The sequence below is a fragment of the Primulina tabacum genome, chromosome 5 (assembly GCF_025594145.1).
Source record: "Primulina tabacum isolate GXHZ01 chromosome 5, ASM2559414v2, whole genome shotgun sequence".
NCBI classification, from domain to species: domain Eukaryota; kingdom Viridiplantae; phylum Streptophyta; class Magnoliopsida; order Lamiales; family Gesneriaceae; genus Primulina; species Primulina tabacum.
This window is the reverse complement of record NC_134554.1, coordinates 16,489,974-16,503,134: the sequence shown is the minus strand read 5'-3', so window position 1 is coordinate 16,503,134 and position 13,161 is coordinate 16,489,974. Positions and strand designations below refer to the sequence as shown.

Genomic DNA, 13,161 nt, shown 5'->3' with positions numbered 1-13,161 from the left:
CATTCAAGTGTATTAATTTAAAATACATTAATCAACTTTCAAAAAGACAGACTACAAATAAATCAATATTAATCACGTTTTAAATACAAATTTCATCCATATACATCAACTTCAAGTAAGTACAAATACATCAACTTTCAAATAAATACAAATGCCATCCATATTCATGACTTATGTTGGATATGTTCGGTGGTCCTTTTTAGACCACACCTCTAGCATGAGTACCTCTGTTTATTTTAGTTGGCGAGAAGTATGTTATCATCAGGTTTTGAATTCGATATTTTGTTCTAAATTTGAAACATTAGTGTCAGATGAGCTATAAATAATCGACAAGTACCTCTATTTTTAGTTGTCTATCTCTTAAGCGTGTTTAAAAATAATATATGTCATATTTTAGCTTGTTTTATGTTTTGTGATCTCCATTATTTTCGGTGATTTGCATTAAATCGGAGAATAGGAATGAGATATTATAGTAAGACACACAATCTTTAATTTCTTTGTGTGAAGAGTCGTCCATCTAAACTTTGAAACTCAACTCTCATGTACATGTACAAGTGATTGTGTGTGAGGATTTAATCTTTTATAGTATATGTATATATCAAATGTATTTTCACACTTGAACTTGCTCTCATTTTAGTTAATTACTTCATGTAGGTTGTTTATGATTTGAATCATCTTCCAAAACTTTTATTAGATCTTCAAGTTGTTGTATTTATAACTTTAAGAATGATATAAATGTTAGATAAAATAATATGACTGTTAGTAAAGTTTATGTACTGTTTCTAACATTGAAACAGTCATATTCGTATTTCTAGCCACTTTCCTCATCTTTTCTTGATTTTGGGCTCTACTGGTTGTATATTGGTTGCAGCAGCTACTGGTTACAACGACTACTTGTTTTCAGTAACCATATCTACTAGTTTGGGTTCTGTTGTATTCGGGATCTACTGCTTTTTAGCAATCATGATTTCAGCATTATTTATTTCAGTAGTCATGTTTCTGATATTGAAACGATCATATTCACGTCGCTTGCAATTTGCTGAATTTGACCGCTACTGAATTCTACGCTGCTGATTTTGCGGTGCTGAATCATGCTCTGTTGAGTTCTACATTGCCGATTCAAGGTCCGCTGAATTCAGCGGACAACAACTTTGCTGAATTCAGTCTTGCTGATTTCCGATTTCAGCATCCAAATTTTTCGATTTGAACAAACAACTACAAACTTGAGTTAATATGTTAAAAATTTAATTACAAGTTTTATTATCATCAAAATCAAGATTTTTAGCATTCTGAAACCCAACAATCTCCCTCTTTTTTAAAGTAACAAAATTTAGATAAACAATGATTTCATCTAATATATTTATCACCCTTTTATGTGAATAAAAAAGATAGATTTTAAAAATATAATTTTAACACAAAGTTTATCTTTCACTCAATGTTTAAAATTAATCACCCCCTATAATTTTGAAAGTTTAAAATTGTTAAAAGTTAGGGATGACTAACCAAATTTCTTCATAGCATATTTTCTGTGACAACACATATAGTCTGACTTTAACCAATAAACTGTTTTATCTCGTGTATAATTAAGTTGCAAATTTTATACCGTTGTCATCTTCTATAAGTCTAATTTTCAATGTAAAAAAACAGTTTGTCATTTGGACACTCAGGATTTATGTAATGTTTTCCAAGTTGCTGCGAAAATTCAACCATGCATACATATGTTAGAAAATTCTGAAAACGGAAAATTTTTAAGATAAAAATCAGTTTCAAATATTCTTTCAATAACAACCGGCTCTGATACCAAATTATAGGATCGTTTGGGGGACAAGCATTGAGCTATAATAGCACATTTCTTGAAATATTAAACATTAAGAAATTAAATCAAGTTTTGTTATTCAATCGAACGGAAAGCACTCAAAATAATCTATCGTAAAACCAATTAAACATTTCGGAAAACATTTAAAAAAGATATGCAAATTCAATGTGTAAAAATATTTTGGATGAAACTTTTTATCAAACACTTGATATGCAATATTTTAGTATTTGTAGAACACAAAAAATACTTCAACAATACATCTTAAAACTACATCAAGAAGAAATAAAATAAAAATGAACAAATTTGTTTATAGATGTTTGGAGAATAACAACTCCTATGTCACCCCCTTCTTCCACCTAGGAAGATAGAAGACTTTAGTTTATACAACTCTTATACAAACCTATTTCAACTCAAAACTTATCTCTTGCCTAATTGAAACCATTAGCACACTCGATTGTAGGTCACAACCTCACAATCCACATAATGTCAAAACTACATACACAATCTTTAATACCCTTGTATGAAGACTCACTCATCTAAACTTTGAAGCTCAACTCTCATGTATATGTGTGGATGATTGTTTGTAATAATTTAATCCTTTATAGTGTATGTATATCTCAAATGTATCATCACACTAGGGCTTGTTCTCATTTTATTAAATTTCTTTATGTAGTCTGCCTATACTTTGAATCTATTTCCAAAACTTGTATTTGATATTCTAAGTTGTACTTATGGCCTTCAAGTATTATATAAATGTTAGATACAAGAATATAATGTTATTAAAATTTCTGTTCTATTTCTAATATCGAAACGATCATATTTTCTGCTAATTTTGGGATCTAATGGATGCAGCAGCACCTACGTGTTGTCTACTGATTGCAGCGGCTACTGGTTACATCGGCTACTTATTTTTCAGTAGACATCTCTATTGGTTTGGACTCTGCTGTTTTTCGGGGTCTACTGCTTTCAGCACTCATGATTTCAATACTACTGATTTAAGTAGTTATGTTTGTGATATTGAAACGATCATATTCGCATTGCTGGTTATTTGCTGAATTTGATCGCTGCTGAATTCCGAAAACTGTTGAATTATGCACTGCTGATTTAAGGTCCGTTGAATTCAGCCTTGCTGATTCCGTATTTTAGCATCCAAAACTTCCAACTTGAACAAGCAACTACACACTTGAGTAAATATATTAAAAACACAGTAACAAATTTTGTTAGTATCAAAATAAATATTGTTAGCATTCCGGACCCAACACACACTATATTTATTTCTGTGAAAATTTTTGCTCCAAAACCTCACCCTCATAAAAATATAATAAGTCTATCAACACTTGATTTTTTCATAAAAATTGTATAATTTACCCTTGTTAACGTGTTTTTTTTAAACTCAATCTCGTGTTACGACTAAGAAATCAATTTTTTGAATAATATTATATCGAATGTGCAAAAATGTCATTTTTATTTATCTAAAATATTTTCCAAAATCCACACAATATATCTATCAGAATATATATTTTCCAATCCACACGGTAAGGTTGAGTAAGAAACCATAGAATTTAAGAGAAATATTACATGGTTTCTTGTATGGGAAAACTCAACTCGATCTTGGGTTTTACGTATCCATTGGACGTAATATTTTTTTAAAGACAAGTTTTTGTCTTTTGTATGAAGTAAATTACGTATTTTCAATATTTTATGAGGATTTTGGTTTTAAAAAAATATATATTAAGAGGCTAATGATTGCTTTTGAGATAATACAATTGAATTAATTGTTGAAATTCCTTTTTATTTTTGAATATAATGTTTTTATCATATAGCAGGTGTTTAGATTTTTTGCAAATCTGATATAGAATTGTGAAATAATTTCAGTAAAATATACAACTTTAGATTTTACATATGAGAAATTGAGATAATTGGGTCGGGCTTCACGATTTAAGCCCGATGGAGGAGTGCTCGGCCCAGTTGAAAATTTTGAAGATCCATGAACAGGTTGTGGAAATCGGATATTCAGAAAACAAAAGGAGAAGGAAGACAGCAGATTTGGAAGCAGCACACTTTGAATTGTGTATGCATTCTTATGCCTTGTTGTCTGCAGGATTTCAAGAAACACTGAAAACCCATTCCAATTTCAAATCTTGTGAATGTGTTTGTTATATTCATCCTTTCCGCTGTTCGATTCGTGTACACGTTATTCCGATGAAGAAGAGATACAGCCCATTTATACTGGACTGAAGCATTAACCAGGCTCATGGATAATGATTTTCAGCGCGCAGTTTCTTTACGGGCTTCCCGGAGAAATCAGCCGCATCACCACACTAAAGGTACATTTAACATTATGTGGTGGACTTTTGATTTGGCCGGGTTTGATATTTTGGTTGTGTTTATTCAAGAATGGTCTGGGTGCAGTTGCTGGAGGAGATTCCTTGTATAGCGGGAAAGTGTCGCAAGATTACACGATGAGGATTATTTGGAAAAGGGGTTTGATTCGATTGGTTCTTACAGCTGGGATTATATGGATGATGTTGATTCTCGCCGTTTTGCTGTTTCACGTTTGGTCTTGCCAGTCTTCTGTTGCCTTTTTTGTTGGTAAATCACCTCTCCTTTCTTCCCCATTTGCTGCTGATGCTCTAGACCATCCCCCAGTTCTGCAATGTTTAAGAGGAACCATGGAAATAGTAGTAAGTTTGAGTGAAATTGAAGTGGTACCATAATTTGCTAGTGTAAAGATGCCTAGGTAATATGCTTTTATGGTTAAGATTTCGCTTTACCTTTCCACAATGAATAAAACATGAGTCTAGGATAGTCCTTTTTATCAAATTATTTATTTGTTTATTGTATTTACAGCTCTTTGTAACAAAGAAAGCAAAATTTTTGGCATGCTAAACACAATGGGATTTGTGACTCCACCACATCGTAAGACTATAAATTTGGCACATTAATTTATTATAAAGTAAAGGAATGATGTATTGAACCTGTTTCTTTTCATTCACAATCAGGCTGTCCAATTCCTGTTGCTGATCACCCAAATAAAGTGGCTATTCCCAAGACGAAATCACCTGAAAAGTTTGTCCAGAGACTGTCATACATTATGGAGGACAATATTGCCGGCAATGGATCTCAATCTCCTCTCTTTGGTGGCCATCAGACGTGGCAGCAAAGAGAGGAGAGCTTCAAAATCAAACCTACAATGAGGGTGAATTACTTATTGAGCTTTTTTTTAAAGTTTTCTTTTCTTTCTTTCGTTCTAGAGAAATTGAATATTGGTCTTCCACTTTTACGTATTTGATTTTGTTGATATCTGCAGAAATTGACCCAAATTCTCATCCACATAGCCCATTTATTATTATGCCCAAAATCTAGATCATAGATGGTTATATTTTTCGCTGTTGTTAACACATCCGATATTAACAACCACAGATGTATAATATCTTCAGGTGCATTGTGGTTTTATGAAAGGTGGCGGTGCAGAAATGGCTTCAAGTGACATCAAATATGTGAAGAAATGTAAATTTGTTGTTGCGACTGGCATCTTTGATGCTTATGACACGCCTCACCAGCCATCCAACATTAGTCAGCGTTCACAGGGTCTATTTTGTTTTCTTATGGTGGTTGATGAAGTATCTCTGGACTTCATTAAGGAAAATGTTACGGTAAAAGAGGATATTGATGGAGGGCTATGGGTGGGTGTTTGGCGGCTGATTCTGCTTAAGAATCAGCCTTATGATGAACCTAGAAGAAACGGGAAGGTTCCCAAGATATTAACACACAGGTTATTTCCGGAAGCACGATACAGCGTCTGGATTGATGGTAAAATGGAACTTATAGTTGACCCCTTACTTCTATTGGAGAGGTATGATTGAATCCTAACGTATTTATTTATATCTTTTACTTGATTAGCTGTGTCCGACTCCCCTTTATGAATCGAGATTGGGTTGAAGCTGCAGCAGGAATGGTAAAATAGTTGAGTTGGGTACATCTCTTATTATATATCTTGATGGGAAAATTAGGAATACAGTGTCTTAAATTATTTATTGCTAAGGTCAGTAAGGTGCTACACATTCTCGTGATTTTGGCTACTGATTTTCACATGTAACCAATCAAACGGAGTCGTTATTGGGATCACTTTTGCAGGTACTTGTGGCGTGGTAAGCAAACATTTGCCATTGCTCAGCATAAACATCATCGGAGTATATATGAAGAAGCGGATTCAAACAAACGAAGGAAGCGATATGCTCGCCCCCTAATTGACCTACAGATGAAAATGTATCGCTACGAAGGAATGGAGCCATGGAGTCCACAAAAGGGTGTCGTAAGTGGTAAGACATGATTTTACTATGCATGTCATCATCATTTCTGTGTTGTCCTCTTTAGTGGTTTTATATTTGTATTTATTTCCTTCTGACGGAAGTAGAAGATGGAGCCTATGCCTTTAGACTAACCACCATTCCCAAAAATATATCCTCAAAAAATTCAAGGAATTAAGAAGTGTAGATTTTTGTATTGTACCACTTAGTCACATCTCATCCTAAACCCATATTTTTACCACTATTATGTTGCTAACTGTCGTGATAAAGTGTTGAGCACACAAATCACACAAGCCATATTGCTGCTTTAAGATTTCCTTCTTTTAGTAACAGAGGTTTCTTTAATTCAGATGTGCCTGAAGGAGCCATCATCATTCGTGAACATACTGCATTGAACGATCTGTTTAGTTGCTTATGGTTTAACGAGGTCCATCTCTTGACACCGAGAGATCAGCTAAGCTTTGGATACGTCGTATATAGGTCAGGTGGACTATTCAAACCTTTTATGTTTCCAAACTGCGAATACAATTCAATCTTTATATTGCATCCTCATAACCGTGAGCATTCGTCTAAAGTAGAATGGGCAAAAACCATAGGTGAGATTAAGAAACATCCTGAATTGTTAGAGAGTAGGGGAGGAATGGGACTGTGGACTACTTATCCTGGAAACCTTGATTTGGTTGTATTACCACCTATAGCCAGAACCTCAAAAGCAGGCTGATTCTTGTCTTTTACTTTCGTTGTATACATTCCTTTTGTAACTTGCAAGTACTTGTAATCCATCAACATAATGATGCTATATACAAAGGTATTTTAAAATGCCCACAAATTAACACTGACGAACAGTTTTGGTTTATCTCATCTAAAATGTCTTTTTTTGATCTGCTCTTTGACCTTCACTTTGGTGGAATATTTTATTCCTTTTTACTTGTCCATTGTTCTTTCAAATCTATTTTTCAAAATTAGCTGACAACATGTTTGTTAATGTTGATTTTCACTTTTAATTGCTAAAGTACTATTTTATTTTAGAACATAACTTTAAATTAACACAATGCACGTGATTACCTAATACTTGCAGTTTAATAAGCAATGTTTTTTCTTTGTTATATCTAAAAGCTATGTTATTGACTTGTTGGAAGTGCTATCGCGTGTTTACACACAATAACGCTAAAAGTGAAATTATATTTGTGAAAATTGCAGCATATCAAATTATTATCACGCAGATTGCCTGTCATAATTTTTTTTAAAAAATTATATTTTATATCTGTAAATTTAGTATCATTGCGGTTGTAGGATGATTTTTAATGAGTAATTAAAAAGAATAATAGTATTTAATATTTTACAAATAACCATTATCTGGTGCATGTTCATTGTATTGGGGAAAATTCATCTTGGGAGATATCTTTCGATGTTTGAAAAAGGTTAATTTCTCAATTTTAAGCATTCATTTTCAGCGACTGCGAGGGCGTCTCCCCACATTTTCTAACAAATTCGTTGAAACGATATTCTAAAATAGTGTAATTTACTCAATAAAGGCACGTCGTCTGTACCAAAAAAAACATAATGTTCTTCATGGCAGGAGAGTCTTGTTTTCCTTGGGGCTCGTCGAACATCTCACTCGACCCTTATTTCAAACCAGATAACGGGGATACAACATCCTTTAAAAAATGTACATATAATAACACATCACATAGCACAGGGAGAGTCGAACAAACACAGACTCCAGAACAAACACAGACTCCAGCATAAGAATTTCCTTCTCGTTAGTTTGCTGCATCCCTGCTGTAGTATTGATCAAGAGTTTTAGCTGGAATACGGTGAAGAAGCTCCCGAGGAAAGATCCGGAGCAGTGTCCATGCCAGATCTAGTGACTGGAAGATGTTACGTGTGTCGTACGCTCCTTGCGCAACAAACTTCCTCTCAAATTTGTCAAGAAACTCAAGATATAGCTGTTTTTAAATGAGGGGTGGCTCAATTAGTTTATCTCACTTATTTTGTAGCCGGAAAAATTGATACAACAAATTTGTGTTCAGTAAGTGACTGACCAGATCTTCTGAGGAAAGTGCTTCTTCTCCAACCACAGCTTTCATTGCCTGGACATCTTTTCCAATGGCATAGTTTGCATATAACTGTGAATATTGAATTTAGAGTACATTATTAAATTAGTACAATCAAGAAAGGCAACTGCAGTTTGCCTGAGCCTGCCCTCGGAGACCAGAATCGGTTTTGTACATTAGACTATATACCTGGTTAGATACATCGGAGTGATCCCTACGGGTCATGCCCTCCCCAATGGCACTCTGCAATACATTGAGATGAGATATAACATATAGTGTGCCCACATTACCCCCTTCCCATATTTACTCAACACAAGACCATCTACATACCTTCATCAGACGAGACAAGGATGGCAGCACATTTATTGGAGGGTATATCTGTCAGTTCAGAGCACATAATTTGATCTTGTTAATTTTGCCCAACACAAAAGATAAATGCATCTCTCTCTCTCTCTCCATATCAAGGGAGACCATCATAAACTCGATGAAGGGGAAAAAAGAGAATTGTGATGTGAAGGTGATTTCGGAATCAAATTCTTTTATCATAAAATTTAGCAGGAAATAATTTTTTTGTTCCATAAGTTTCAGAGTAAAACCTCTTGTAAATATAATTCAAATAAAGTTATCAAAATAATTACTATCAAATGTTGTGCCATGGTTTGTACAGGTACTATCAGAAGCTAATTGGCATGCGTCAATCTATCTGTACCTGCCGATTATGAAGTTGTCTGTCGATATATATTTGCCCCTCAGTAATGTAACCAGTAAGATCTGGAGTAGGATGCGTGATGTCTGACCAATTGAAATAAAATAAAGAAAAAAGAAATCAAATCAGGCTCAATTAAAATTACAGAGCAAGTGAAACAGATTTTTTGTTACTTTCGAGTTACCATCATTAGGCATAGTCAGAATAGGGATTTGTGTGATGGATCCCTTTCTTCCTTCAATACGTCCAGCTCGTTCGTAGATAGTAGCAAGATCAGTGTACATATAACCAGGATATCCACGCCTTCCAGGAACTTCTTCTCGAGCCGCAGATACCTACAAAGAAATCCATACTCCAGTAGCCACTCATAGCTATAATAAGAAATTTAAGAAAAAAATATCCTGACTTAAGTAGTAAATTGCAGCAAAGATGAAGAGCTATAAATATAGAGGCATGTCGCATCAACTGTTACAATAATAGACATAGACGCATTAATACTTCTAATAACACTTGAAATAAGAGAAAAGTGGTACAATATACTTCTAATGACTAAGAAAATAAGAGGATTCTCATTTGAAATAGATAGCAAAGACAGACATTGGTGGTGCTGTTACCTCACGGAGGGCATCAGCATAAGAACTCATATCTGTCAATATGACCAGAACATGCTTCCCACATTCGTATGCCAAGTATTCTGCAGTTGTCAGAGCAATACGTGGAGTAATGATGCGTTCTATTGTTGGGTCATTGGCCTACAGAGGACATCATAACCCAATGAAAACAGTACAACAGCACAGTTTACAAGGGCAAACATAAACGAATGGGCACAATTACCAAGTTAAGGAAAAGGGTCACTCTCTCCATGGATCCATTTTCCTCAAAATCACGTTTAAAGAACTGTGCTGTCTCCATGTTGACTCCCATAGCTGCAAAGACAATGGCAAAATTGTCTTCTCCATCATGCTGTAGCATAAAAGCAGATAATAAGAACCAACAAAAAAGTGACTGCTGAGGATATCAAAGGTAAGAAAACCAAGTACAAAATACAGTAATAAATTATCCCATGTAATAGAAAGCCTTAACAACATGTCCAAAGGTCTGAATGAAGGTTCTCCCAACAAGAAAGAGAGAATATTCTCTCTGCAGAACACCATGTTACATTTATATGGGCTTCAGCAATTCACTCAACAACACAAACAAGGCACAAAGCAACAAAAACTAAATGTATAATATCATGCATAGAAAGATAAAGTTCAACTCAGCAACAGGCACATAGGGATCAATAATAGTTGCTCGGAACTTCAGTAGAGGGATCACATACCTCAAGAAGATCATCGGATTTCTCCAACCGTTTGACCAAACCAGCCTGACGACAGATTTGGGCAGCAATTTCATTGTGAGGAAGACCAGCAGCAGAAAAAAGAGGAATTTTTTGCCCTCGGGCAATTGAGTTCATGACATCAATAGTAGAAATTCCAGTCTGTATCATTTCTTCGGGATACGTTCTCTCACTAGGATTGATGGAACTCCCTGAAGAAAATAGAGTAAAGAGTACATCAAGTATGCAGGTAACATGTATACACAAGGACATAAGTTAACTCATACATCAGTGTTACTTGCCAGAAATATCCAAATAAGCCTCCGGAAGAATAGGGGGCCCATTGTCAATGGGTTTCCCAGAACCATTAAAAATACGGCCAAGCATATCCAACGAGACAGGTGTTTTTAAAACCTGGAAGCAAGTTATAGATACATTATCAAAAAAATATGAACAAAAACTTGAGGATCATAAGAAATGAAATTTCATAAATTATCACAATTATCATTCCCATACAAAAACATAATCATAAATCAATAGTTAATTTCTCAGCATTCATCAGAATTTGTAAACAAATGCTATCCGTAAAAAATTTTTTGTCAATTTACTGCCTGGAGCTTATAGACCATGAACTAAAGTGCTACAACCAAAGTTCAACAGCAGTTTTCAACCCAATTTTAAACAGGTGGATCCCAGCCATAGATTCAACTATTTTGATAAGGAAAGGCAATGTTGAAGCAATAGTACTACAAGGGCACAGTGAGAGATGAAAGACAAATCCGACAGTTCAAGAATGTGAATGTATTGTGATTCAGTAGCAAATACAAATTCCACTCCTGGAAAATTTGCGATATCCAGGGAGACTAATAAAAAAACTTTATGATAAATAAAACCGAAGAAATAGCAATGATATATACGAACAAATAAACAAGTGTATTTTCTTTTATTTTGATTGCAAGACGAAATATTTGGGTTAACAATAATACTCATGGAGCAACAAGTTCACAATGCTTCGGCGACAGTAGTCCGACACATTGTAAATTCAAAAGAAAAAAAGCGTAAGGGAGGACTACTGCACAGCCGCACCTCTCCAGTAAACTGAACAGTTGTATATTTGTTATCGATTCCAGATGTTCCTTCAAAAACCTGGCAAAAAAGTGATAGAATCCTTCAAACTCAAGAAGTATGTGTGTGTGTGTGTATTTTTCTTTTTTAAAGTAAGAAGTATATTCAAAGCACAGGTGGTGATAAAACATTAATGCACCATGTAAAATTTGTATAACACAAATAACTCCTACAAAAGGATCTCGTCGGTAGGAAGTTCAACTGAGTCCTCATTAAAACTCTTTAAGTTTCTACAGAAAGAAAAAAGTGGCATCCACCACTTGCCATAAAGGCTAGTGACACCATGATTCTGTGATTTTCTGTGCAAAGGAAAATTTTTGAAGGCAAGCCAAATAAGCCAAGATCTCACAAAAAAATTGGTGGGAAATAAGAAGATGAACCCGACAAAAAACTAAGACTGATAAACTTGGATGGTATTCACCTGAACAACAGCCTTCTCCCCATCAACTTCCAAAACCTGCCCACGTCGGGTTGTTCCATCTCCTAGGCGTATATTGACAATTTCTTGGTACTTAGGTCCCTGAACAATTTAAAGTAAAATTCATTATTATACACTACTCAGATATATCAGAACAGTACTTAGAAAATTACAAGTGAATACTGAGAGACAAAGAATACTGAATGATAAGATACACTGCAGGACTGCACTCACCTTGACTTTGTCAAGAATAACCAGAGGTCCAGCAACTCCCGAGACAGTTCTGTATTCTGCAAAAAAATTAAAATTATAAAAAATGAAGAGAATTAAAGTGTTCGCTTGGTGACCAAATAATGCTTGAAGGAATATATATTCTACATTATTTACTCGTAGAAATCAGTCGGTGACAAACTAGATTATAAAAAACTCATCATTATGCATACATGGTACTAATATGTGTTCCAAAAACACACATTAAGAAACTTGTGTCATGAAAGTACACATTAATAATGGCAAAAGAATGAATATTTTACGAATGTGTATGACTCCATCATTGCTGGCACGAATACAGTTACAGCAGAAAAGACAAGTGACAAAGGAACGTACCCATTCCAATCTCCAAAGTTCCTTCCTCCATTTCAACGTTGTTTTCCGCCACGCCCATACTAAATCTAATCCACGAATCACCAGTCCACACCAAATAATAAAGGTTAACAAAAAAGGTACTCAAAGCAATCGAATTCAGTTGCAGTGAGTTTCATTTCACTTCAAAGCCGAAATAATGAACCAAATCCGCAGACATGATAATGATTCACGTACATCATATGAACAAACGACGAAAATCAGAAGTTACTCCACATAACATCAGAAAACATGAAGCTGAATACAGAAACTGGATCTGAAATGTTACATACCTACTTTTTGCTCTGAATCAAATTGGGGAGAGGAGGAAGAGATGAGATTGCAACGAACACAATAATTATGATTGTTTGCATATAAAAACAGAAAGCGAGATCTAAAGGTTGAAAAAGAATGATAACAATTTTATCATCATTTTTATTTTGTCCTCATATTTAAATTCAATAATTGATCGACAATTCTGCTCAAAAAAATAAATAAAAACAGAAGCTATATTTAAACATTTTTGTAAAATACAAAACTATTAAAATAGTTTTATATTATTATTATTATTATTATTATTATTATTATTATTATTATTGTTATTGTTATTGTTATTGTTATTGTTATTATTATATTTTATATTATTAAGAAAAGGTTCAGGTAAATGTTTAGAAACAAATCTTTTACAAAAAAATTGTTCAAATTGAGGAGCTATTGCAAAAAAAAGTACCCGACTTTTAGAACAAGGCAATTGTGGCTTTTGGACTTCTATTTGACTCTATAAAATAAC

At 34.3% G+C, this 13,161-nt stretch overlaps 2 protein-coding genes across 3 annotated transcripts; one reads left to right on the top strand and one right to left on the bottom strand.

Moving 5' to 3' along the window:
• Positions 1-3,734: 3,734 nt before the first annotated feature.
• On the top strand, positions 3,735-7,828 carry LOC142547107 (putative hexosyltransferase MUCI70). Its single transcript, XM_075655194.1, has 7 exons — positions 3,735-4,143; positions 4,229-4,408; positions 4,667-4,735; positions 4,819-5,015; positions 5,257-5,672; positions 5,954-6,138; positions 6,477-7,828. The coding sequence occupies exons 1-7, from the start codon at positions 4,071-4,073 to the stop codon at positions 6,845-6,847; spliced, it is 1,491 nt and encodes a 496-aa protein (XP_075511309.1). The 5' UTR covers positions 3,735-4,070; the 3' UTR covers positions 6,848-7,828.
• On the bottom strand, positions 7,632-12,816 carry LOC142547106 (V-type proton ATPase subunit B2). Of its 2 annotated transcripts, none has more exons than XM_075655193.1 (15): positions 12,665-12,816; positions 12,357-12,421; positions 11,985-12,040; positions 11,754-11,852; positions 11,294-11,353; positions 10,506-10,621; positions 10,211-10,415; positions 9,724-9,852; positions 9,504-9,641; positions 9,074-9,224; positions 8,893-8,975; positions 8,514-8,561; positions 8,373-8,426; positions 8,172-8,255; positions 7,632-8,075 (listed from the first exon to the last, which is right to left on the bottom strand). In XM_075655193.1, exons 2-15 carry the CDS (start codon positions 12,412-12,414, stop codon positions 7,890-7,892), a joined length of 1,467 nt encoding a protein of 488 aa, XP_075511308.1. In that variant the 5' UTR covers positions 12,415-12,421; positions 12,665-12,816; the 3' UTR covers positions 7,632-7,889. The 2 variants fall into 2 exon arrangements, with proteins under 2 accessions (XP_075511308.1, XP_075511307.1); XM_075655192.1 differs by having other exon boundaries at positions 12,669-12,797.
• Between the last annotated feature and the right edge of the window lie 345 nt (positions 12,817-13,161).